Genomic DNA, 26,564 nt, shown 5'->3' with positions numbered 1-26,564 from the left:
TTTCCTCTGAAGACAAAAAAAATGATAAATCACCCATGATTCTGCTTCTAGATGACAACTTTTGGAGCTTTCCTCCACAAAGGGGCCTTCTGCAGGAACTACTTCAATTTGCTGGATATGTTGGTGGTTGGGGTGTCTCTGGTGTCATTTGGGATTCAGTAAGTATTCTGTGGTGTGTACCCAGAGCTGTTGGGCTGAATGGTGTATGTATGGACTTTCAACGTAATTGATAAAGGCTGGGCATCATTTTCAGGATTATATTTAGTTATATAGGTTCGTTTAATTTGCTCCCATTTCAGAAAGCATTGGGACAATCATGTTTTCTTGTTTTGTTTTAGTGTGTGTGTGTGTGTGTGAGTGTGTGTCCCTGCTGCTATGTTGAGCTCATTAGTCTCTGTGAAATTTGCTTTCAACTGAGGTGAAAGGTCTTGACTAGAAGGGAAGTAAGCCAGGTCCTAGTTCTGGTTCCTCCAAAGGCTGATCCCAGGGCCTTGAGGGCACTCTTTCTCAGGATCCCTGTTCCCCTTTTACATAGGAGGGGCTGGGGCCAGGTGGCCTCTCAGTCCTTCCAGCTTGGGTTGAGAACGTCCTTTGATTTTCAGGATATAGAACCTGCTAGGACCTTTAAGTTGGCCTCTGGAATTTTTCAGCTAAGAGGGAGCCAATGCTGAAAGTCAGGGCCCTAGGACTTTTCCGTGGCATTTGGGGATTTCTGGTGGGGACAGCCATTGCTGAGTACTGCCTGCCGTCCCTAGAGGTGTGGGGCAGAGGCCCCAGGAGAGCATCAGGTGTGGCCTTGCTTTCCTACTGACTCGTGAGCGCTTCTGTTCAGGTGCTGAACATAGAATATCCCCCATGTGAGCACACCTGCACACACATGCCCTCTAAGCTAAAGAGAAGTAGAAAAGACCTACCTTCCTTGGAAGACCAAGAACCTCTGCCTGAAACAGCCCTCTGTGTTAGCCTCCTTGCCTCTCACTGAGGGAGCCCTGCGGTCATAGCTTACAGGGCTATTTGCATTAACATCTCTGTAGCTCCTATGAGCACCCAGGCTGTTCATGTGCTCTCCAGCTGCAGCCCTGCCCACTTCATCCTGAGTATGTGCTCTGGCCACACTCAGCCATCTGGGGCGCAACAGAAAGCTGCATTCTCCTATGTCGCATCCTTGTACGTGCTGCTCCCTCACACGGGAGCCCGCTCCCTATTATCCTAGCTAACCCCTGCTCCTCCTTCGGGACTTACCTGGCTATCACCTACCCCACCCCAGAGTCCTTCCTAGGCTCCCCCACTGCCCCCACAGGTTGTGCTCCCCTGGCTGAGCACACTGCATTTACCGCGTCCTGTGCCACACTGAATTGGGATTGCCCATCCCTCCACCAGACTCTGAGCTCCTTGGAGGCCAGAGAAGCCCTGGTGCCAAAGGGCTGCAGCAGGCCTCCAACCTTAAACAAGAACAAACAGTATGTGAAGCCTAAAAGCCTAAAAACACTTTGTGTTTATAGTGAGTGGAAAGAACAAAGCGAGTTCATGAGTAGTGTCTGCCTAGGTCAGCTGTGTACCTGTCAGAGCCTTTGTGAGTGCCACAGGCTGGGCTTGGGAGGTGCTGCCTAGTGTGGGTGGGGAGGAGAGATTGCCTGTGAGTTGTGGGGAGAGAGCAGCTCAGTACCACATGGATCCCATGCTAACTGTGTAGGGATACTAAAGGGAAGGTCCAGTGAAACGGTGACTGTAAGGTGCATCCTGCCTGTTTATAACATGCTCTGTCTGCTGTCTTTCTGCTCCTTCCGTAGATCCAGTGCCATCTCCGTTGTGAAGATTCTGAGGGTCTTAAGGGTTCTGAGGCCCCTCAGGGCCATCAATAGAGCAAAAGGACTTAAGGTTTTGATTCCTCTCCTCCAGGCTGGGCTGGCTTGGGTTGGGGTTGGCTGTAATTACTGGCTCTTCTGGGCAAAGGTGAGCTGAGGGCTGATGGATTTTTAAAGTGGGTTATAAGGACCTTTCTACCCAATTCAGCCACCTGTGCCAAGTGCTAATGGCATTTTTAAAATTATTATTTATTTTCTTTATTTTTGGTAATTGAAGATATTTTTCTTTATAATTATTGTTCATTTATTACGTTTTTATTGGTAGTTCTTTGTGTTTCACTTTTCAGTTTTCATGTAGACTATATATAAAAGGCTACTGGGTTTCTGTTTTCCTCAGTCATTTATGGAGTGGGGACCCTTTGGGTCCGTGTGCTAGGCAGCACTGCACATGGACCTGTAGCATTTCTTTTTCTTTTTTTGAAACAGGGTCTTGCTCTGTCACCTGGGCTGGAGTGCAGTGGTGTGATCTTGGCTCACTGCAACCTCCACCTCCTGGGTTCAAGCAGTTTCTCTGCCTCAGCCTCCCGCGTAGCTGGGGTAAGAGGCACCTGTCACCACACCTGGCTAATTTTTGTATTTTTAGTAGAGGTGGGTTTTCACCATGTTGGCCAGGCTGGTCTCAAACTTCTGACCTCAAGTGATGCACCCGCCTCAGCCTCCCAAAGTGCTGGGTTTCCAGGTGTGAGCCACTACACCCAGCCAACATAGAAACTCTTGGCTGCTGCTAGCTCACCTCAAGGCCAAAATCATGAAGGAGAGTCACGCCCCTCTGCCCTCTCTGCAGCACGTGGTCCAGTGCGTCTTCGTGGCCATCCGGACCATCGGCAACATCATGATCGTCACCACCCTCCTCCAGTTCATGTTTGCCTGTATCGGGGTCCAGTTGTTCAAGGTAGGGGAACTGCTTCTGAGCAGAAAGCCCAGGTGGATTTCTTTAAGGAGAAGCTGCATTGACTTGGCTGCCTGTCTGTTCTCTACCCAGGGGAAGTTCTATCGCTGTACGGATGAAGCCAAAAGTAACCCTGAAGAATGCAGGTGAGCACCCTGAGAGTGGAGTGATGAACTTGGAAGAGCAAATAGAAGACTTCAAGGATTCACACATGTTGGCACTTCAGAAGATTTTCTCATGAAATAAAACAGGACTGTGTGCTCAGCCTGTGGGTGGATAGATGGTGTTCCTTTTTCATTGAGGTGAAATTCACATAACATAAAAATCAACCGTTTTCAGTATACAGTTCCTCAGCATAGAATATCAGTGGCATTGTTGTGCAACCCACAGCTCTATGTAATTCCAAACTTTTTGTCATCCCAAAAGAAGAGATAGATGGCTTTTGTGGTAGAGAATGTATAAATGGCGGGAGTTGGGGGAACCCTTAAATGACAGTTATGAAATGCCCCAAATAGCTTCCATGACAGCCGCATGGATGATTTCCCCCAAATCAGAATTTGAAACTCAACTCCCTGGTGTTTGGGAGCTGGCTCTGTCTTCTGATGCATTTTCCAGACTTCCTTTCTCCTGGCTCCTATTACCTACATCTTGGCCATACTTCTATAGACAAGAACTGGCAGAGGAGAGACAAGGTGGGAAATACTCATGCCTCCCATCTCAGGATGTCCAGTGACCATGAAGGCATTCATGGAAGCATGGCCTAAAGGTTCAGGCTCTGCAGAGGCCTGTGTCTCCCTACCCACTGGAGATGTAACTGACTGGGCTCTGGCCTACTGTGTGCTTACATTGGTTTGGGGTTTCTTTTAAGTGGAAGTTGCTGTCAGCACCGGTTGCAATTGGGCTGTGTGTCTGCACCTCCAGAGGCACCGGTCACGCGGGCTGTGGGGTGCATGGCGGCCCTGGATGTGAGCAGCCTAGCAGTGGCATGGGGACCCTGTCCTTTCTCTCTCGAAGCCTCTGTGTCTTCATTTGTAAAATAAAGACACTGTGCTTTATCTCTTGGGTTCCTTCCAGAAATGAAGTTCTGTGAGAAATAATTTGCCAGAAATAATGGAATTCTTTTGGAAAGAAAATTGGGAGTGTCATTAGTAAGAAGAGAAAGGGAATTGATTAAAACTAAAATGCAGGAAGAATATACATGGGCTTGTTTCCCAGAACTTACAGAGTTCTCTGTGGCCGAGCTTAGATCCTTCAGGGCACGCCTCAAGCCCTTTGTGTATGAGATGCAGTCACCATGCTGTGGTTTTTATCAACCAGTGACTGAATGGATGCCTGTGTCCAGCTGGCTGCTCTGGAGAATACACATTGCACTGGTAGTTATTCAATGGTTATTTGAGCCGCAAAGGAGATGAAATGCAGGGCAAGGAGAGGAGAAACAGCGCCGTGTTACGCTCAGCTGTGTGAATGGCTGGCGGACTGAGCGTGACTTGCCTCGAGTTGGGATCAGGACAGTGTGACCAACTTTATGCCGCTTCCACCTGTCATGTGTGAAGCCAGACGACTCACACCTGTTTTCCTCTCCAGGGGTCTTTTCATCCTCTACAAGGATGGGGATGTTGACAGCCCTGTGGTCCGTGAGCGGATCTGGCAAAACAGTGATTTCAACTTTGACAACGTCCTCTCTGCTATGATGGCGCTCTTCACCGTCTCCACGTTTGAGGGCTGGCCTGCGTAAGTACAGGGAGCATGCAGTCTTCTGGGGAGGCGCCTGTGTGCCCAGGGCTGAGCCCTCTCTCCTGGAGTCAGTCCCATTTCTGTTCTCCCGTGTCTCAGGCTTGCCCTGTGGCTTTTTAACCTTGGGCCACTTCTTAATCACTTGTTGACCCACAGGGCCTCTTTCTGCATAGGCAGATGATTGGTGAAGAGGGGATAGTAGAGGTGCCAGGCAGCATCACCGGGTGGGAGTAGGGAGACGTGAGAGGCCTCAGTCTTGTGAACTCCCACTGGTAGCCATGTCAAGAAAGCTGCCATCCGCTGCTCCCAAAGAGGGTCTGGATGGTGCCCCAAATGCTTCCCTCCTTCCCTCCTCCCTTCGTCTTCCTTCCTTCCCTCCTTCCCTCCTTTCCTCTTTCCCTCCTTCCTTCCCTCCCTCCCTCCCTCCCTCCCTCCCTCCCTCCCTCCCTCCCTCCTTCCCTCCTTCCTTTCCCTCTTTCCTTTCTTCCTTCCCTCCCTCCTTCCCTCCCTCCTTCCCTCCCTCCCTCCCTCCCTCTCTCCTTCCTTCCTTTCCTTCCTTTCCTTCCTTCCTCTTGGTACTAATATGTGCCAGGTGCCGACAGTTGCTGTTGTGCCATCTGTTTTATAGAGCCACTCACTCGCTCACTTACAGACCGTGCTCGCAGAGGCGTGTGTCTCCCCACTCGTTAGAGATGTCTGTCTGGGCTCTGGCTGACTGTGTGCTTAGATACCAGCTCCGTGCAACATGGCATGTGAGGCACTGTGGAGGAAACAGTGTCTAAACATGCTTCCTCCCCTCACGCCCAGATCTAATCAGTGCCAAGTGGTCAAACCAGGCAGGAGGTCTCGTGTATTCTAGATGCGCAGAACAGGGTCCTGAAGAGTGGCTAGGATGTTGATGAGTAAAATAAAAAGAGCGGGTAAGGAGAAGGTCGAATTCAAAAGGGAGAATCCTCTGCACCTTCCTGTTGCTCTCTGCATCCGTAGCTCTCACCCCCAACTCCTGCCGTCAGTGTGCAAACACGCCTAGAGTCCTGGATGCCGGTCCCCCTGCATAGATGAGCTGCTGGAGGTGGACAGGCTGGGCCTTGTGGGCCAGCAGAGCTCTTAGGCTGTATATAAGAGTCAGAGAGATTTTTAGGAGCTCCTGTGGGATAGACAGTCAGATGGGGCTTGTCCATTAGGGGTTTAATCCTGGGAGAACAGAGGCATGGAGTGAGGCCCTTCACTGTGTGCAGGCACTGGCCAGAGTGTCAGGCTTTGAACCCTGTGTTTGAGCAACTCATGATGGGAGCTGAGGAGAAAGGAGCAAACCTGGGACTTGGGGCTTGGAGGAACTGGCTCAGCTCCTGGTTCTGCCCCCAAGGAGTGTGACGGTGGCGCTTTGATCCCTCCCTGAATATTTGTATGATGGGAATGACAGTAAAGTCTGCCATCCCAGATAGATGTAAGGATTAAGGGAGAGGCTGTGAAAGTGTCCAGTCTGCACATGGGCTGGGCCTGCAGAAGTGTCAAATCTGCATCAGAATGGGGCGTATCAGTGGACCTTGAGGGTGTGACAGTAATCCCCCTCTTCCTGTTCAGAGTTCCCGATAGGCATATCTTTAATTTTAGTTCATATCTCCATTTGGGGAAGCACCCTTAGTTCTTTGGAATTACTCTGGTTGGTCACTTACTAACTTGCCAGCGTGTGTAGTTTTTACTTCCTCCAGTGTCTTACATGCAATACTCTTCCTCTCTGAATAGAAAAGAGGCGTTTTAGAATATTTGTGAAATCTTTGGATTTTCAGGTTCTCAGCACAGTCCCTCGATGATGATATCCCAGGTGCCCCCTCCTCTCGGGGCTGGCCATCTGGGTCTGAGGCTGAGGGACAGACCTGGCTATGTCCAGTGACACTGGGGTGGGTGCCCAGCGAGTGCTCCTGAGAGGAGTTCAGGAGAGGAAGGGCCTGGGAAGGCAGTGGGCTGGGCCGCTTGGGCTGAGGGGCTTGGCAGGTCCCCACTTAGTTTTTCTGTCTCTAGGTTGCTGTATAAGGCCATCGACTCGAATGGGGAGAATGTCGGCCCAGTCTACAACCACCGCGTAGAGATCTCCATCTTCTTCATCATCTACATCATCATTGTGGCCTTCTTCATGATGAACATCTTTGTGGGCTTTGTCATCGTGACATTTCAGGAGCAAGGAGAAAAAGAGTATAAGAACTGTGAGCTGGACAAAAATCAGGTTAAAGTCACACACTGTTTGGGCTTCTGTCCCTTGATCAGGAGCGGAGGACCTCCTTTTTTGATTGATTTACCCCATGCCCAGAGAAGGGTGCCCACACGCTGTCTGTCCCTGGGACTGCGGCCCTGTTCTGAGCACACCCTCAGCCCGTCTGAGTCATCACTACTGAGTGTTAGGTTCCCAGATACATATGAGACTTTGGAATCATGAAATCCATCCCCAGACCTGGTGGTATGAAATCAGAGCGTGCTTACACCACCTACCATGGACATGACCCACTAGTGATGGCTCAGAATCTTAGTTGGGGTGCTGTGGCCACTCACGTAGACACTCACAGTCCATACTGGGAGAGAGTCTTTAAAGCCAGTTAGCGTAGAATTTATTACCCTTGGTGCTATTAGCATTTCAGGCTGGGTGGTTCTTGGTTGTGTTTCCTGGGCTTTTTAGGCTGTTTAGCAGCATCCCTGGCTTTTACCTCTTAGATGCCAGTGGTTCCTCTGCCCCTGGTAGCAGTAATCAAAATGCCTCCAGACATTGCCAAATGTCTTTTGGGGGGCAAAGTTGCCCCTTGTTGAGAACTGCTGACTTAGAGGGAAATACCCTACACCACCCCAGGGGAGTCAGTAACTTTGAATTTGGGACTAAGATTGTACTGGCATCATTCTTGATCTGGCACCATGTTTTAGCCAATCTGGTAGAAGTAGGAGTCTTTTGCTCTGGTCATGTGGTGAGGGGAGGGAGCCCTGTGCTCTGAGCTGTCTTCCTGCACCTGCACTGTGAACCCCACGGGGGCTTGATCACTCATCTCTAAATCAAGGCCATTAAGGAACTGCTCTTTAGAGATTCCTTTCAGCCCTGAAAGAGTCAACAAGATTGAGATTCTGTTCTGGGAGTCTCCCCAGTCCCTCTATCAGTAGCATCTCTGTTTTGATGATGACATCGCAAGCAAGAATGATCTGTAGCCTAGGCTTCCTGAGGGGAAGTGGCCCTAGCACGGCAAAACAGTCTGTTGCACAGCTGGCTCTGCCCACTGGGGGAAATGCAAGGACATGCTTGCTTGGTTTGCAGGAAGATTTTCCTTTGAGTCGTCAGGGTGTCCCTGCAGACTGTCCCAGTGACTGTCCAGGAGAGGTCTAGCCTGGCTGTTTGCTCACCCAAGGAAGACGAGTGTTGGGGCAAGGCCCAGGCCAGCCATGCACAGTCAGCACTGTAAGTGTGTCAGCCTCTGAGGTCCAGCGCAGGCTTGAATAGGGGGGCCTTGGAGTCAGCACGTGAGGTCAGAGCGGCGCTGGGTCCCACACACAGGGAGCTCGTCCAAAGTCTGCATCCAGAGTCAAAGTAGAAGACTAGGTCTAGGGTCTCAATGCTGAGCTGAGGGATCTTGGGGCCAGAGGCTTCCTCCAGGTCTGCTGTAGAGGGTGGACCAGCTCTATTGCCCAGAGTAAGTGAGAAAGACAGTGCTCCAGCTGGGCCCCGACCTGTGTTCAATCCAGCTGTCACTACTGACCACATCCTAGAAAATCTGAAATGAACACAACAAGCTCCCCGGCCCCAGAAGCTCCCCGATGGACATGTAGACAGCACCCCGTAAGATGTTTATTGTTAACATATTCTGGCTCCTGAGGGGTATCTTGTGTGGATCCGTCCAAGAGCAGCCAGGAGGCTCCTAGTCTCAGGGAGTGAGTCAGCCCCTCTAGTTCCTGTAAGTTTCTGTTCCTTTCCTGGAGGACAGCACGGGGGAAGATTACTCCTTCCTTTCCTGGAGGACAGCACAGGAACTGTAGGTGTGATCCACCTGTGGATCCTCCACAGGCACGACATAGAGGAAAGGCAGTGACAAGGCCTAGACCCAGTCCTCACTCCTCTGCTTGTGTATACACTGCAGGGCCTCAGGAAAGACAGCTAAAAGCTCTGAGCCTCAATTTTTAGTAAGCAAAATGGTAGCCACGTGGATAGGTCCCCAACTTACCCCGTGGTCGCTGGGAGGGTCAGACAAGGTAATGGAGGCAGGGCCCTCGGTGACTTGAGTGGTGCCGATGCCAGGAGTGGGGTCACTCGTAATCATTTTCACCACTGTCCACGGCCCCTTCCCAGGAGCTGCAGGGTGAGCTCTTTCAGAGCAGATGACCATGGGGTCCTCCTTCCCTGGAAGTGCTCAGAACCCCGTTTCTGCCCTTTTCTGCTGTTGCAGCGTCAGTGTGTTGAATACGCCTTGAAAGCACGTCCCTTGCGGAGATACATCCCCAAAAACCCCTACCAGTACACGTTCTGGTACGTGGTGAACTCTTCGCCTTTCGAATACATGATGTTTGTCCTCATCATGCTCAACACACTCTGCCTGGCCATGCAGGTAAAAATGGAGACAGCCGTGGGGATCAGGTCCGGGCATTCCGCACAGCCCCGTGCCCCAAATGCTGAGGGTGGAATGCTGCCCCTCACAGGAGGGGTTTGATTTTTCTGATGAGTCTGGGCTATAGGTTGGCCAGAGTTTCATTCTGGCTAACAGTTGTCACGGTAGGAGTTTCAGATCGTTCTTTTGTTGAAGAAATTATCTGTACAGCACAATGGCAGGTAACATTTCCATAGAGCCTGGCAGTGGGGCTCAATTCTAGAAACTGTTACCATGGGCCTCCTGTGGCCAGGTAGTGGCTGAGGACTGTAGCTCTGGAGATAGACAGCTGTTTCAATCCTAATATTACGCTGATTTTTCTGTGACTTGGGAAAAGTTGCTTTAATTCCCCAGGCCTTGCTTTCTTTATTGGTAAAACGTGAAATTATCTCACATCTACCTTTGAGATAAGGTTTATGCTATATATAATTCCCCTCAGACAGACACGTTGTTTTTTATTTTTTGTTTATTTTTGTTTTCAGATTGAGTCTTACTCTATAGCCCAGGCTGGAATGCAGTGGCATGATCTCAGCTCACTACAGCCTCCACCTCCTAGGTTCAAGCAATTCTCATGCTTCAGCCTTCTGAGTAGCTGAGATTACAGGCATGTGCCACCATGCCTGGCTAAGTTTTGTATTTTTAGTAGAGACGGGGTTTCACCATGTTGGCCAGGCTGGTCTTGAACTCCTGACCTCAGGTGATCTGCTGCCTCAGCCTCCCAAAGTGCTGAAATTACAGGCACGAGCCACTGCCCCCAGCCCTCTCAAACACTTTGATCTGGGCTTGTCACAGAGTAACACTCAATGTTGGAAAACAAAACGTAAGTCACACTCCTGTCCTCAAGTGGCTCTCAGCATGGCAGTGGGGAATTCTCCAGTTGATGAAGTGTTAAGGTTGACATGAGTTACAGCTACTTCTTATTTGAGTGAGGGCAAGAAATGCAATTCACTTTAATTGGCCAAGTCAGATGATAGTGTGGTATTAACAGTGAACGTTTTCAAAAATTACATTGCCTAGTAGATACTGCATGAGAGCAGGAAGCAAAGACGAAGGTGTAGAGCCAGCTTTTGCACTGACCTTAAGAACTGCAGCACATCAAACCAGCTCTCAGTGCTGTCTGGACAGTAGGTCTAAAGATAGGGATAAATTTTCTGGCCTTTTGCTTTATCTAAGAGTTCTTTTTTAATGAAAAGGACTGTGTGCTGATGTAGGGAAAAGTGTAAAGTCAAGAAAACACTGCCTTTTAGTCAACATAAACCTATGTGGCATAAAATTTATCCCTAACCAAATTCTACCTTTATTCATAGACATTTTGGTGGTATCTGCATTGTGCTATGGTCAAGGCCCTGAACATAAAGCCCTGCCAGAAGAAAGGGTGAATTCCCTTTATCCTGAGCAGAGGAAATGGATATGTTTCCCCCTTCATCATTCAATCATCCTCATCTTGTCACAGACCCCCTGCACTTTGTGGGAGTTCACCACGTGACCTTGCAATGCCCGCAGAATTGCCGGGTGAGGGTGCTGGGCTATGGAGGATGCCCGCAGGGGCACAGAGGGCTGGGAGCCTCCGTGTGCAAGCATGCGAGATCACGGCCGAGGCTCTGAGAATGGTCCCTCTGTCTTCATCCATAGCACTACGAGCAGTCCAAGATGTTCAATGACGCCATGGACATTCTGAACATGGTCTTCACCGGGGTGTTCACCGTCGAGATGGTTTTGAAAGTCATTGCATTTAAGCCTAAGGTGAGTTGCAGAACCCACTTTTCAACTTCTGTTGCTGAGTCACCCTAGAGAAGTACCCGCTTCCTGTTACTCTTACGTTACTGAATTAGGCTAAATTGTTCTGGCTGCTAACTGGGTTACCACCTGAGAACATTAAAATCTGATTAAGGCCTGTGTGTACATATGGGAAAATGAAACTGCAAAAACAAAACCTCATGAAAACAATTCTGAGAAACAGAAGAAGGGACATAGAGTTGGGAATCTATAAACTGGAGATTATTTTGAAAGCCAGTTTTCTGTTTTCAGAATAGTACGTATCATGCTGTGTCAGGGAAACCTGCCTCATTACTTGAGCGCTGGAGAAAATGTTTGAACATTAACCCATCAGAAAGAATTTGACCCTGATTATACTTTCAGATATCTAAAGACTGGTTTTGTTCGTGCTTCGTCTACAGCATCCTTTTTAACCCTTTGAGGGAAGTTCTGATGCTAGCTGCAGATCTTTCACAGCCATACCGTCTTCTGTTTGCTAATTTAGAAAAATTGCACTTGGCTTTAATACAGAATAAAACATGAAATGTGTTCAGCTGTGCTGAGTGTCCCCTCCCAAAGGGGACACTCACCGTGTTATGTCCCCTTTGGGAGGGAGTGAATTCAGTTCCCCAGTTGTCAGTGGCTGCCGGATAAAAGGCAGTGTAGATCAGTGTCAAATTGCACAGTTGTGGAACTGGACTGGATTCAAACCTCTGCTCTGGCACTTACAGCTGAAACAAGTTTCTTATTTCTCTGTGCCTCGACTTCCTCACCCATAAAATGAGGATGTGAATAGTGCTGTTTCATGGGGTTGTCATGAGGAGTGAAGAGTTCCCATATACACACTGCTTAACAGAGCGCCTGGCGTGTAGCACCACGCTCTGCAGACTGTCAGCCACCCCTGCTCCTACCCACCCCTACCCTAACCCTCATCATCATCAAGCAAGGATGTTCCCTCATTCTAAAACCCTAGACAGAGGAGCCCTGCCAAGCTGAAATGTGGGATATTTGGCTCTCCGTTTCTTCCCCAGTACAGCTAAAAACTCTCAGAGTTAGAGATGACCGAGTTCAGTGACCCAGTTAGTTATCTGTGTGTAAGGTATCTGACGACACTGATTTAATTAAGTTAGACATGGATTATGAAATGGATGGTTTCACATACCCCACAGTTACGTGATATTCTAATTCCAAACTGTTCCTTTCTTTAATTTGAATTAATCTCTATGCAATCTTTGTCAGATCTTTGTGGACCAAAAAGAAAGGACATTTGTAAGTGATTAATTGGGGTGATTGCAGTGGGGTCAAATTTGGCACCTTATGCATGGCCAGATGTTATTATCTCCTGTGACTTGTCCATACCTACATACATAAACATTTCCTCCTTTTCCAAATTCATCTTAATTTTCTTTGAGATTTTGGTTTGCTTCCCTCTCACCTTTACTTCTTTGAACAATATTTGTCTGGACTGATGGAAAAGGTTGCAAACTAAGAACATCGAAGGTACTTGAGAAATGCAACCCTCTCTGTGGAACATTTCCCATCTACCTGGGCCATGTCTTTCCTTGCCAGGTGATTAAGCTCTGAAGCGTTTGAAAGTTGTTTCAGGCTGAAGAGAAAGCGCACTCACCCATGGTGTGTGTGTATGTCTGTGAGCACATGTGTGCACGTGTGTGTGTGTGTGTGCACGTGTGTGTGTGTGCATATGTGTGCTCGTTCCCTTCAGCAGGCCAGTGCATTGACAGCCCAGTAGTACACCGTCCAGTAGGCTGACAGTCGCCCAGAAGATCTCCAAACCTAGGAGGAGAGTTCAGTGGCGTGTGAACAGACGAACGATACCAACGGGAAATGAGTAGCTAAGTTATAATCAGTACTGATCAGAGTTTTTAAATAGTTGATTTCCGCTAGAAACTGGGCTGCTTGTAGTTTTACTCAGCAGGGTATCTTCATAGCAGCAGACCTCACATTATAATTGGGAGAACTGTTAAGACAGTAGCAGCAGCAGCTCCACACTTGAAGAGGCTGTCACTGCATTCCCCCAGGCCAGGGGAGGTTGAGTTTATACCATGTGCCTGGATGCTTGGGAGAGAATCAGTTCACCAAGAAGCAACGCTCTCCTTAAAATTTTTCTGCCCTTTTTTTCTTGTTCTCTTTGGTGTTCGCAAGCCCAGCTCAGGCAAGTGGTCTTTCACAAAGAAGCCAGGGAGGCCTCCTCCCTCCTGGTCAGTGAGGTAGTCGGACTGAGGAGCAAGGTTGCTAAGGCTGCAGAAGGAGGAATATTCTGAGGAGGTGGCCACGTGGGACCCCAGCCTCATCTCAGGAGAGCCTTTGTCTCATGCGAGGAGCTTTGTAAGAGGGTCCCTCGCAGCAGGGTTCTCCACCGAGTCAGGCTGGGAGGACTCGTCAGCATCTCTGTTATGGGACACAGGGTGGCAGGGTTTCAGTTGTTTCATAACATAAATATAGAAAGTGAGGTAAGACAAAATCCTTACTGGTAGATGAGAAGGCATTTCGAGAGGGAAGGGTTAAAGAAAGTTGAGGACTTAAGGACTTAAGGTCAGATTCCTTCTTTTTAAGGTCAGATTTCTTACATTTCTTCTATTTCCTTATATCAGGGAGCCTGATGGAGAAACTGGGCCACCTAAGAGAGCATCTTTAGAGGGAAATGCCCAAGGCCATGGGAGATGAGGTGACCCAGCCTCTGCTGGCCAGGAGGAAGGTGGGAGGGGGACAGAGGGAGGAAACCCAGCACTGGGAGCCTCTGCCGTGGAAGAGCCGTGTCACTGCATGGAAGGAGGTGTTTTGGAGCACCGGGCAGCCAAGAGTGGAAGACGGTTAGGAGCTGAAGTGCAAAAGCTTTTGGAAAAAGCAAGCAGGTGATTTAGCTGGCTGTGGGTTCCCGAAGGGAAAGCCCACCCGCTGGGTATTGACCTGGTGCAGCCGAGGTTATGCTTTCAACTTGGGATCAACCAGGCCTCTGTCAGGTTTTCAAAAGTCGGCCCTGGTTTAGGTGAGACACAAGCCCCGTTCTCCTAGCCTTTCCCTCCAGCTACTGGAATTCTCCAACAAGTTCTCTTGGTGCAAGGAGGAAGAGTGACCAAGAGGGGCCTTTTTCAAAGTCCTGGCTACAGCCGGTATAGAGAGTACTTCTGTGGAGCAGGAAGAGCCTAGCCTGTCTGAGATTCCCCCTTTGTGAGATGTGACTTCCCTGGTGTTTCATCCAGGCTGTGTTCCAGGGCAGGCTGCTTGCTGCAGTTACCAGCCTTCTCCAGTGAGCCATCCTTTGTTCCCATCTTAGTCCTTAAAGCGTTTGGATCTTGATTCTATCCTGAAAATATACCCTCCTAGCTACTTGGGCTGGAAAATCTAAATCTAAAATATAGATTTATCCTCCTAGCTACTTGGGCTGGAAAAAGTAAGGAGAAATTAGGTTTGGGAAAAGAAGAAAGTATGTTGGTGCTGTCCTCATGCTGCTGAGCAGAGCTGATGCAGGATGGGCACTGGGTCCTCCCGTCCCATCTGCTTTCGAGGGCTGTGTTCCCTGCTCCACGGTCTGTTGCAGGAGGACAGCTTCTTCATGAGCTTCCTAGAGTACCTGTTCCACCTGCTGGAGAGAAAATTTGATACTGTTTTGTTTTGTTTTGTTGTTTGTTTTTTTGTTTTCAGTTCTTCATGACTACATCTATTCTAGGAGATTTCTTTTTAATGGCAAATAATACTTGAAACCAAATATTACTGTCCTTAGAACTTTACATTGGGCTTCTTGTTGGGATCCATCCTGTCCTTTTGTCATCAAGGTTTCCCAGAGCCCTCTCCTTGGTCCTCTTCTTGCCTTGTAAGGTGCATACATGCCAGAGCTTCAGTGGCCGCCTCTGCAGCGTGCAGACCCGCACTGCCCTGCTCTCTCCTGAGCTGCTATGCCTGCCTGCCTTGAAAATGATCTCCCTGCCTGCCTCTGGCCTCAGCCCTTCCCCCTACTCCCTTTGTTAGCCCAAAGCTGACCAGATCACTCTTGCAGTGATTCTGGCACTGGCCACCTGTTGCTTGAGAAAGCACATGTGATTTCCTTCGTTGAATATTCAGAGTCCTCCATGACACACTGGCCTGTGTATATTTCTGCCTCATTTCCTGCCATGCCTTCCCTGCCATTTCTTCTTCCCCACCCCATCCCTGAGTGTTGGCATGCTAGACCTTTCCCTGCCCATGTACCTCTGTCTGGAAGCCCCACTTCCTCCTTGTTATCCTTGAGACCTTTGGGAAATGTTATCTCCTTTGAGACACCATCCTCATCAGCCCACCCAGAGCCAGCTGTCTCCTCTGCTCCTGCATCTGTTGGGAGTGTACTGTGTACCATCGTTATCACACGACTCCATGTCTGCCTCTCTGTTCTCTGGTGAGCAGCTGCTTGAGGTCTCAGGCTGAGTCTTCTGTCTCTGGCTCTGCAGTGTGCTTCACATGATGCCTGCTTCCTGGTGGTAGCTAAGTAAGACTGGTGGAATGAAGAAAGGAATAAAGGGATGATCCTGGAAGTGCAGCTTCTGGGCGTGAGACGATACCTGCTTTTCTATCACCTGCTCCCTAAGAGATCATATTTAGAGGGAAATGACCCAAGGCTGAGCTGAGAGGTCATGGGAGATGAGATGATTCAGCCTCTGCTAGCCAGGAGGGAGGTGGGAGGGGGGCAGAGGGAAACCCCAAGCTGGGAGCCTCCGTGAAAGAAGAGGCCATCTCACTGCATGGGAGGAGATGGTAGGGGACACAGGGTGGCAGTGTTCCATTTGTTTCAGAAAATAAATGTGGAAAGTGAGGTAAGACAAAATCTGGGTGTCAGGGTAAAGCAGAGTGGAGCACATCTTCCTTCATTCCCCCACTTACCTTTGGAAAGGCTTTTGCTATTTAGAAAGCTGTCAGGCATAGTTTCTACCAAAAGTTGGCACTTTGGGTTATTACTTGGGTCAAATGCTACCCAAATAATCCTTGCCAGGAATGGGTAGGTGATCTGGCTGCCATGGTCAATGACAAAAGGCACACTCATTGATACAGGCTTCTTCCGATCTGCAGATGAGGGTGAAGCCAGACAGCAAAAGGAATCTGGACTTGGGTCACTTCTCTTGTTTCCCATTTGCAACCATTCCACAAACATTGCCCCTCGCCCTATGCCGTATCCTGGCAAGAGGTCTACTAATGAGAAGAGTCTCCTTCTGGGACCCCACTGTCAGGGAGGAGACAACCATTGATGGATGTTGAGAATAGCATTCTTCAAAATAATGGTGCTTCCTGACTCTGAGGCCCACTTTAGTCTGGTTTATGATTTTAAGTTTCCAGAGTCAGAAATGTTTCTGAGTTAACACATATTACTGCATGTGGCTGACTTGCTTGGTCTTTTCAGACAGGTGGAGCTGGACACAAAAATCATACAGATTTGACTACTGGTTCCACTTGAGAGGTCCCAGCCTCAGAATTCAGTTGTAGGAAACCACATCGTCATAGGCCAAAAGGAGAGCGTCGGGAGGGGGTCCCTCTCTTAGGAGCCGTGTCTCTTCTTATATTTTATCTACTGGTTACAAAGGCAGTATGGTGCTTTGGTGGGAGAAGAGTTGGGGAACTGAGTCATGCCACTTGACAGTAATTTTATTAAACAAACCACTACTAGATAGGGAAACCGTATGTGGGAGGAGAGGGAAGGCTGGCATATTCTGCCTTCCCTGGACCCCTGTCAGAGCCACCTGCTCAGAGCCTGTGATTTCAGCTACCTGCCTCCTGCTTCCTAGATTAAGGGTGTCAACCTTTAGTCCATCAGTCATTCTGATTTGGGCACAATTTTGTGAGTGTGAGGGGTTTCTGGAGAGAGAGAGTCAATGAAATTGCCAAAAACTTCCAAGACCCCAAGGAAATGTTAAGCCCCTATTGTGTTGATTTAAAGGAATTTTATCCATCACAGCACACCAGCATTGAGAATCTTAGAGGCTGATGGAAATGGCCCAATGGGAGGAACACTGATAATTCTGTACAGAGGGAGAGAGGAACTGTTCAGGAACAAAATCTCAAAGTCAGTGATAGAGGCAGGCCTCCAGCACCCACATGGTGGGTCTGGCCTCTGGGAAATGATGTAAATAACAGAGAGAAGCGGCGTACATGGTGTATATGCAGGCAGGGCTGGGCACACACTGCAGCAGCTGTGAAGTTTGGACACTGGGTCTCCTCTGCTCTGTCAGTACTCTGGAGGTCTAGTAGCTACTCGGGACCAAGTGTTTGATTGTGGTGTAAATTCCTCCCCAGAGGGGAGGGGAAGGATCACGGCTCTCTCTTTAGCTTTTGAGTTGCTCTGAACTCCATGAAGAAAAGGGCAGGTTCTGCCCCCCAAGTGTGGTCTGTGGCACTACCACCAGTCAGAGAACCGCTTGTTACCCATTCGCAACAGGGGGCATCAGCTGTAGCACTGAGCACACTGATTCAGCTGGCTTTCTTGTTAGGAGACTTACTGGATGAAGGAGATTCTGCTGTGTTCCCTTACAACCTGAGGCCAGCTCTTGATCTTACCTCTGACTGCCAGCCTAGATCTCAAAGGCAGCCCATCTCTGCTCAGTTTTGCCAGCCAAGAATCATGAATTCATGCAAAGGAAAGCTAGAAAGTATAAGCCGTGCTGTTTTTAAAGTAGACCTTCTCATTAGACTTTTATACATAGATCGCTAGATTTGGGGCTCACAAGTTCCTTTGGTTGCTGAGAGAGGGGCCTGCGAGGGTAGCAGTCAGGGTCAACTGAGAGAGAGGCACTGTGATTGGAGGGCAGGCAGAGAGGTGAAGAGTTGGTTAGAAACCATGGCGATTGGGTGGGGGAATCTTAGATTATTAAGATGAAATGTAAGAAGCAAACCATCAGTCAGTGTCATAGCTCCCCCGTAAATGCACTAGGAGTGATGGATGGTGACTAGAATAAACGTCCCTACTCGAGTTGTTACAACAGTCAGCACGTCCAGATCTTCTAGACTGTCGCAAAAGGCCATGGCTCTGCAGCGGCTTCTTCAGGGTCTGCGTTGGATCACAAGTTTCTGGGACCTGACACCTCCAAGTACCTTTCATTCTGGTTTTCTTAATGTAGCCCTAAATGTACCCAGTTTTAGGCATGCTGGGCCCCTCTGTATATAATTTGTACCTGAATTTTCATTTCTAAAAATCGTCCAGGCTTTTTGGAAAGACACAGTTGGTTTATAGGCAGAGTTGTTGATCTTGACTGTCAGCCAGGTGATCTTGGCACTAATTTAGCACCTGCTGCGCTGAGCCCAGAAGATGTAAAATGTCCGGCACATACTTGTAGATTTATAAGTCACAATTGTGGGGATGTTATGCCCTCAAAATTGTTGCAAGATAGGAGGACGTAAACAGCCAGACAAAGCTGGATGACGGGTAGGGTGCAAGTTGGTGGAAGAAGGAGGCATCACATGTGCCAAGCACGGACTGGGTTCAAGGCTCTGGCTAGATAATGGGATTGGTGGAGTTGGGAGACTGAATATACAGCGTACTCATCGTCCTTGAGGGCTTTTCGTTGGTAGAGCTGCAGACAAAGACGCCACGATCAGCGATCAGTATGTAAGAGATTCAGAGTCAGTATGAGGGAGTGCAGACAGCTGGGGCTGGGAAGATTCCTTCAAGGAGCATTTATCTGACCTTGAAGGATAGTGAAGTTGAGCAGATGGAGTTGGGGTTAGGCAGTTAGGATCGCAGAGATGTCAGGAGGTGGGGAGGAACTTGGTGCTGTTTTCGAAGGTTGAGACGGATTCCTCTCAGCCTAGAGGATGAAAAGGGGGAAGGAAAGAAAGCAAAAGCTGAGATGGAAGAAGGAGCCTATTGGCTTCTGTGGAGGACAGAGGGAGCCCTGGAACATCCTGTTCATTCCATACTCTTTTCCACGATAGAACTTGCCTTGACGTCCCCACACTAGGCTCCACCCCCACGACTGAGAGCCAGTGTCTGCCATGATGCCGTGCCTCACGGTACCCGTCTCCCTGTAAGCATTGTCTAAGCCCCAGTGTCTTATCCCCGTAATCTCATCTGTGTCCTCGCCACTGAAAGTTCTTTGAAGATGGGGACTTAGCCAGCCTGCCACAAGGCGTGACCTTTGTAATACTGGCTGGACTTGTGAGGACTGGAGAGCATTGAAGGAGCACAGAAATGGAAATGTGACAGTGCTCATTAAGTGGAGTGAGTGGAGATTCTAAGGAAGGAGTCCCTCAGCTCATGAGGGTTTGGGATCATCCCTCTGGGTACCAGGCCAAGGTTGCCAAAATGCCTTCCTCTGCCCTGCAGATATTCTGCTTGGTTTGGTGCCGCTCAGGACCATGGGTGTGTGTGTGCGTGTGCGCATGGGTGTGCATGGGCTTGCGTGTGTGCATGTGTGTGTGCGTGGGTGTGTGCATGGGTGTGTGTGTGTGCATGGGTGTATATATGCATGGGTGTATGCATGTGTGTGTGTGTGCATGGGTGTGCGTGTGTGCATGTGTGTATGTATGCATGAATATGTGCGTGTATGTGCGCGTGTGTGTGCATGGGTGTGTGTGCACCTTCTCTCTCACATAAAGGTGCACAGCCACCCCGCTGTGTCCCTTTCCACCAGTGGACGGTATTGTTACCCCAACTTTGGCTTTCCCACCCCACCTGGGTGCCATGGGAGCAGCAGGGACTCGGATTCGCCCCTATATGGTCCGCGTGGAGGGTCATTCATACATGCTCATAAACGTCTGCCCTCGCCTGCTCTGTCCAGGGGTATTTTAGTGACGCCTGGAACACGTTTGACTCCCTCATCGTAATCGGCAGCATTATAGACGTGGCCCTCAGCGAAGCAGACGTGAGTATGCACCTGGCGTGGCCGCCACCTGTGTCCTCTCTCTCTGTCTGTGCATACTCCGCTCCCTGCCCTGCAGTGGCATCACCTGGACAAGTCACAGATCCCAGTCACTTGATCTGAAATTAGGATTTCCTAATGCGAGCTGTGGGCAAGAAGCCCTTCAGGGTAGGGCCTTCGCCCAGGGCCTTTTGTAGACACAAGTCACCTTTCGGAGGACAGGCCTCTTTGCAGCATTTACCCAGGTCACTAGTAGGCAAGGTAAGATAGGATGTCTCTAATTGTTTTCATTTGCTGTGTCAGAAGTGATACCCAAGGTGGCGTATCTATAACGTGTTTATTTTAGAGGGATGTTTCAAGTAGCCATGTGGCGTGGTGCTAGAATGTTCCCCTTTTATAACACTGCCCTTTTCTTCTTTTTTCCTGTGGTGCTTCCTCTCCTCTGTGGCTTCTGAATGCTTGCCCTAACAGCACTATTTCACTGATGCATGGAACACTTTTGATGCCTTAATTGTTGTTGGTAGCGTCGTTGATATTGCTATAACTGAAGTGAATGTAAGTAGCAAACTTTGTGTCCTATATCGTGGTTGTTTTCGTTAAGTCTGACATAGAAGAGACCAGAGGCCCTGCCCATGAATCTCCACACGCTTTAGAAATCCAGAAACAAATTTATTTTGAAAGACTAAGGATAATTTGTAGTTTTCTCTTCCTCACCCCATCTCTATCTCGTTTCTCTGAAAAAGAGTGGGGAAGTCTAGGTAGAATTGCCATTTGGAACTAGAACAGTATTTCAAAAGCTCTCGTTAAAGTTGTAAGGGCTGGGAGTTAATTTTGTGTGCCTGTAGATGTTGTCACTCACCAGCTGTGTGACCGTGAAAGTCATCCGAGCACTGTGTGCCTCCATCTTTCCAGCTGTATGTGGAGTTAATGATGTGCACCCTTGTCCCCACGATGGTTCTGCGAGGGCACAGGCGGGAGGCCCCACAGCTATGCCCTGGACATGTGGTGGCTGCTGCTCGTGCCCTCACGTGTACCATGTCTGCTCTGAGTCTAACTAGCGAATGTCCCACGCCCAAAGAGTGACACCAGCCGGTAGAAGGCTACTTGGGGCCAGGGAAAAGAGGGCCGAGTAAAAAGCAGGGGGAGGGTGTCAGCACACCTTTGCTGCATGCAGTAGACTCACTTGGGACAGGAACCAAGTGCAGCAGCAGCATTGCAGGCAGAGTGAACCCCTCTCCCTAGAAGTGTTCTGAAAACCTCACCCCTGCTAAATTAAGAAGTGTGAGAAAGGGAGCCCCATCTGCCTCCTAGCTCCCCTTATGTCTGACCCATGCTAGAAGGCCTCAGGCAGGCAGAAAGGCCCCTGTCTACCTGATCTGTTTCCAGTTCATCAGCAAGTCTTAGTGGGCATCCAGTGTGTGTGCCCAAGATGTGCAGAGCCTTTCGAGAAAATGGGCGGAGCACAGGGAGGGTCTGTGTTTGGTGTTGGCTTTTGCTCCACAGTGTCCAACCCACCCCTGCCCCTTATCCTCTCCCTGGTGGCATCTACAGGAGTGAGGGTTATAAGGTCCATCCTGGTGCCCAGACAGCCTGCATCATACGAGGACTGTGAAATCCCTTTATGCCACCTGTCTGGGGCCACATCGATTCTGGTGTGTAAATAGTAAGACAGTCACCAGCCTGGCAATCCCGAGACCTGGCAGTTGCAGCCCTAGTTCCAAACTGACCTGGACTCCAGTTCCCTCACAGGCCAAGTGGGGTGCATAACATCTGTCCCCTCGCCTTGCAGGTATGTTATAGTGATAAAATGATCTGAATATTCGTGAAAATGCTTGCTAAAAACCCCAAAGTTTTAGGGAGATACAAGGGTATTATTCTAAGTGTGAGTTATCCCTGTAATAAGTAAAATGGACTGTCAGACGTGACCATGTCCATGAGGGTGTGGTTGAAGCTTCGTCACACCATGCCATGACAAGGCACTCAGCTGGTGCTTTGTTAGACCTAGGTATGCATATCTTCTAACTCCTAAAGCCCAGACATGTAAATTCTACTTGATGTGAAATGTTCCATGTGTCAGCTATAAAATTGCCATTCATGATAAATAAAGAAGCTGGTGCTGCTGGGAGAATAGCAGGTCCCTAACTGGGCAGCCCTGAGCTCTCTCCCAAGTTTATGGCTAGACATCTGCTGGCTTCATCATCTCACAACACAAACTGCTTACAGTCGACGTGGAGGTATATTTACATGAAAATTTTGGAACATACCCTTCTGTGAGTCAGAGACAGTTTATAATGGAAGTGAAACTACAATAAACTAGCAGCTCGGCAGGTCTCCCTGGACTGCTCAGTGCTTCAAGCACTGTGCAGGTGGTGGATGTAAACACTTAGTTTTTGGGCACCAGGATTTGGCCAAGGTCTGTCCACCTGGGGACACCCAGCTTTCTCACGCCTGACCTGCCTGCTGGCTGGCAGGGGTGTAGCACCCGTGTACTCAGGGACAGCATGCACCTGGCTTCCTGGCTGCCTCACGTGTGCTGTGGGCTGGCCCTGCTCCTCCCGCTGCCCCTGTTCCCTCTGGCCCAACTTTGCTCATCGGTGCCTCAGTGTTGCTGTGTTCACCTTGTACCAGTGAGGAAAGGGGCAGGTCTACACTGAAGTTTCTAGTTAGCATTTGACATTAGGTATCTGAAAAGACAGGCTTCCAGAGGCCCCCTTCCTGGCATGCAATCAAACTTTCCAATCACACAGGCAGACATTCCCAGAATGTGCTTTCAGTCAGTGACCTTTTCCCTGGTCAGCTGTGGCCCAAGACCAAATATTCCTCAGCTGTGGCAATGCTGGTCCCCCACCCTGGGCCAGCAGAACACCACCTTCAGAAATCTCAGTGTTTCCCTGCTGGGCCTTGGAACAGAGGGGATGCTCAAGGCCACCTTCACGTTTATTCAATCTTTCAACACACATGTGCTGGGCATCCACCACTCACAGGCTCTGGGCTAGGCTGTGGGGAGGCACAAAGATTAAAAAAAAAAAAAAAAAAAAAAAAAGGACTGGGTATTCTTAACCTCTGGTGTAAATACACGACAGTGGGACTGCTGGTTCCGACACCCCACTCCTCTCCACAAGCAGCTCCACTGGGGAGCAGTACACGTCACATCCTCAGTGGCCTTGTCTCCTAAGCTGCGGGGTCAGCTGTCAGCTGAGCATCAACACCCTTGGTTCATTGTTGGCTGGTTGCAGCTGCCACAAGTCATCATTGTTTGCAATGTTTAACCTGCTGTGCTCTCTTTCCCCCAACTCTGTTGCTCTTTCTTTTCTGTTGCCTAATTGATTTTCATGTTGGTTTTATTTTTAGAAAATTGTAGCGGCAAGTATATATAAGCATATATACGGTGAAGTCATTAAAGCAAAGCACTTCTAAAGACTGCGTGCTTGTTTTTGGCTCCCACTTTTGGTTTTCACTACGCTGCACAGGACGTGCTAAGGATTGGTTGCAATCATCTGAATTGCTCCCCATCCCATATATTGTCGTCTCCTGCCTGAGGCCATCTTGGTCAGTCACAGTTGACTCTGTGACTTGCCAACATAGTCTCCCAGAATGAATGATCTGGCTGAGAAACGACTGAATTCAGCCTGTGTTTGGATTCTTTGCAGAAACATTTGGGTAGTCCTTTGCATGGTCCTGCCTGTGCACGCACCAGCCTGCTCCATCCTACTGACCCCCTCCCACCTCCCGACAGCCCGCTCAGTTTCTGGTTTGGCAGTGCTCATGGACTTGTTTCCATCACGTTTGGTCCTAACCTCAACAGGCTGCTAAAACGTCAACGATGACTGGTGGGCTCCCTCTTGCTCCCTCCCTCCTTGATGTCTGTCTGTTCCTTGAATGATGACATGACCCAGCCACATACTGTCCGTAACCTGGGGATGGCTGTCACTGACATTTGTCTATTCTCATTATCATTAGTGCCTGGGAGGCAAAATACTTGTTTAGAAGACAAGTCTGCCTTATATTACTTACCTTGAAGGAACAGGTAAAATGTCATTAGGGAGCTCACTCTCAGAGACCCGGGAATGGTCCCTGCCTTTTAAGATATACTGTTTGGACCAGGTGGCTGACTCAAGTTGAGTGGACCACTCAACTTCTTTTTCTGACCACACAGTAAGGTTGTATAGTCCCCTACTTCATATGCGAACCTTTTCCCAGGAGCCAGCTCAACCAGGCAGTGGTCGTGGACACAGACCCAGCGATCCCAAATAAAGAAGTCCTCCTGGCCGGGCGCGGTGGCTCAAGCCTGTAATCCCAGCACTTTGGGAGACCGAGGCGGGTGGATCACGAGGTCGAGAGATCGAGACCATTCTGGTCAACATGGTGAAACCCCGTCTCTACTAAAAATACAAAAAACTAGCTGGGCATGGTGGCACGTGCCTGTAATCCCAGCTACTCGGGAGGCTGAGGCAGGAGAATTGCCTGAGCCCAGGAGGCGGAGGTTGCGGTGAGCCGAGATCGCGCCATTGCACTCCAGCCTGGGCAACAAGAGCGAAACTCCGTCTCAAAAAAAAAAAAAAAAAAAAGAAGTCCTCCTTCCCTAGGTGTTGCCTGCCAGCTCAGAAATAGTCAGAGGAACACTCCCCAAAAGACTGGCTTCTCCACAGTGCCTCGGGTTACCTGGCCCAGCTGTTCTGGGATGCTGGTTTGCTTCCTATTTGAATTAGAAAACTGCATCCTCTCAACTCTTCCAAGCACAGCTAGAAATTAATACAGAAAATGAAATGGACTGATTTCATCTGGGAACCTCGTGGTCTTTTTGACTTCCTCAGTTGCAGCGGTCTGCCCACAGCATATGTGGTGAGAGCCTGCCTGAGAGCCCTGTAGGAAAAGGCTTGCTTGAGGGAACATCAGGAGAGCCCCCACATCAGCAGAGCCCCAGGAATCTAAGGAGCCTTCTTACCTGTCGTCCAGCCTCCTGAGGCTACGGGGCTGTCTTCTGTAGGGTTCCCAGCTGCAGAATGTGACATCTTAGGGTGGGAAGGAACTGCTAAGCTTGTCTAAGCCCTGAGGTGACACTGGAATTCCCCCTATTAAAAACTGATTAGCAGCCCCTTGAGGCTGTCCTTGAAAGCTACCTAGTGAGGAGTGCTTCCCCAGTCTGGTGTCCTCTAGGGATGTCCAGCATTGCATAGCCCACTGGCGTTCCAGCTCCTCCAGTTCCCTTCATGTTCAAGCCTCCTCCATCCCTTGTAAAGAAGATGGGAATGGAGTCTGATCTCTCTGTCTGCATCCGAGTACTGATTTCTCATCATCTCAAAAAGAACCCACTGCTCAGCCACAGCAGCCTGAATGGGCTTTTCTAGCAACCCCACTCTGTATGGCCGCTCGAGACCTAAAGGGCATTAGCTAGTATGGGCTACCTGCTAACTACTTGGGCCAGCTTTACCCTGGCCCAGGACTGGCATTCTCAGCTCTGGCAGCACATTTGAATCACCAAGTAGCTTTTAAAATTCCCAGCATGCAGGCTGGGTGTGGTGGCTCACACGTGAATCCCAGCACTTTGGGAGGCTGAGGTAGGCAGATCACCTGAGGTCGGGAGTTGGAGACCAGTCTGGCTAACATGGTGAAATCTCATCTCTACTGAAAATACAAAAAAATTAGGCAGGCAAGGTGTCGGGCACCTGTAATCCCAGCCACTCCTGAGGCTGAGGCAAAAGAATCACTGAAACCCTGTAGGCAGAGGTTGCAGTGAGCCAAGATCATGCTATTGCACTCCAGCCTGGGTGACAGAGGGAAACTCCACCTCAAAAAAAATAATAATAATAATAAAATTCCCAACGTGGAGACATGCCCCAGATCCATTAAGTCAGAATCTCTGGGGTGGGACCTGGACTTCAGAGATTTTGTTAAAGATCCCCAGGTGCTTTTAGTGTGCAGGCTGGCATGAGAGCTGACCTGCCCTTTTCACTGGGCTGCCGTTTGTCATTTGGGCAAAGCCATCCTCAGAGTTCTTTAAATCTGTAAGATATTTTGGCAGCTTTTGCACTGTCCCCTCAGAGCTGCTGGTCACATCCTCCCCTGAAGCAGCCCTCCCTGCCCCGTGGTGCCTGGTGGGAGGGGAGGCGTCGCAGGCGCGCTGGAGGGTGCATGAAGCCTGGTGTGCTGTTTGCTCTTTGCTGCCCTGTCCCTTCACAAATGCCGTCTCCTCCTCCCTTTTGTTCTTTTAAACAAGAGAATATTCATGGTTTGAAGTTCACAGTCCATAGGTTGTCACATTTCAAAGATATCAATTGAAGAGATGTACACTTCGAAATTCAGTTCGCTTGCTGACTTTCATGAACCCTAAGGAATGGCCTATCAGACTTGAAGCAGAGTAGGGAGAGGCACTCAGGAGGGTCGAAGGCCAGACTGTGGTTAGGAGCGCCTTCCCTGACCAACTGGTCCCGCAGGGCTGATACATAAGTCGTGCATATTTCAAAAGGGTCACTGTAGAGCCGTCTGTCTCGTGCACACTGCCTGGTCCCCTGAAATCAGGCAAGCAGAGGCGTGCGTGCATGCACACTTAGCACACACACACACCCCACACTCCCAGCCAGACAGGCCAGAGTGGAACCTTCCTGTGCACAGCCTTAGTGAGAATGATGTGGAAGACTATGAGAAGTTTAAACAATTAGTTCCTTCCTTTGTTAAGGTCTTAAGTTGGAAAACATTATCTGTCCCTTGCAGGAGGTGGTATTTCTTTTGAGATGAGCTAATGGAAGAGGGAAATAAAAAGAGTGGCTCTGGGTTCTTGATAAACCTGTTGCAGAGTTCCCATTCTGAGCATCCCAGGAGAAGCAAGGACCCGTTTTAAACTCTGTCAGACCTGTTGATCTTGGGTTCATAG

The 26,564-nt window shown here is 49.3% G+C and overlaps 1 protein-coding gene across 19 annotated transcripts in view; it reads left to right on the top strand.

Moving 5' to 3' along the window:
- CACNA1D (calcium voltage-gated channel subunit alpha1 D) overlaps positions 1–26,564 on the top strand; it is a 321,073-nt gene that overhangs the window by 249,363 nt on the left and 45,146 nt on the right. For 9 of the 19 annotated variants that reach the window (XM_074403655.1, XM_074403653.1, XM_074403656.1 and 6 more), the window contains 10 exons: positions 52–158; positions 1,791–1,878; positions 2,650–2,757; positions 2,848–2,900; positions 4,339–4,485; positions 6,511–6,712; positions 8,904–9,062; positions 10,734–10,844; positions 19,613–19,696; positions 20,165–20,248. In XM_074403655.1, the coding sequence (XP_074259756.1) occupies positions 52–158; positions 1,791–1,878; positions 2,650–2,757; positions 2,848–2,900; positions 4,339–4,485; positions 6,511–6,712; positions 8,904–9,062; positions 10,734–10,844; positions 19,613–19,696; positions 20,165–20,248 (1,143 nt within the window). The remainder of the gene's footprint in view (positions 1–51; positions 159–1,790; positions 1,879–2,649; positions 2,758–2,847; positions 2,901–4,338; positions 4,486–6,510; positions 6,713–8,903; positions 9,063–10,733; positions 10,845–19,612; positions 19,697–20,164; positions 20,249–26,564) is intronic. The other 10 variants (XM_074403661.1, XM_074403667.1, XM_003936561.4 and 7 more) reach the window with 3 other exon arrangements.

The sequence above is a fragment of the Saimiri boliviensis genome, chromosome 8, assembly GCF_048565385.1.
Source record: "Saimiri boliviensis isolate mSaiBol1 chromosome 8, mSaiBol1.pri, whole genome shotgun sequence".
NCBI lineage: Eukaryota > Metazoa > Chordata > Mammalia > Primates > Cebidae > Saimiri > Saimiri boliviensis.
Note: the sequence above shows the minus strand (reverse complement) of the source record. Positions and strands in the feature narration are given on the sequence as shown.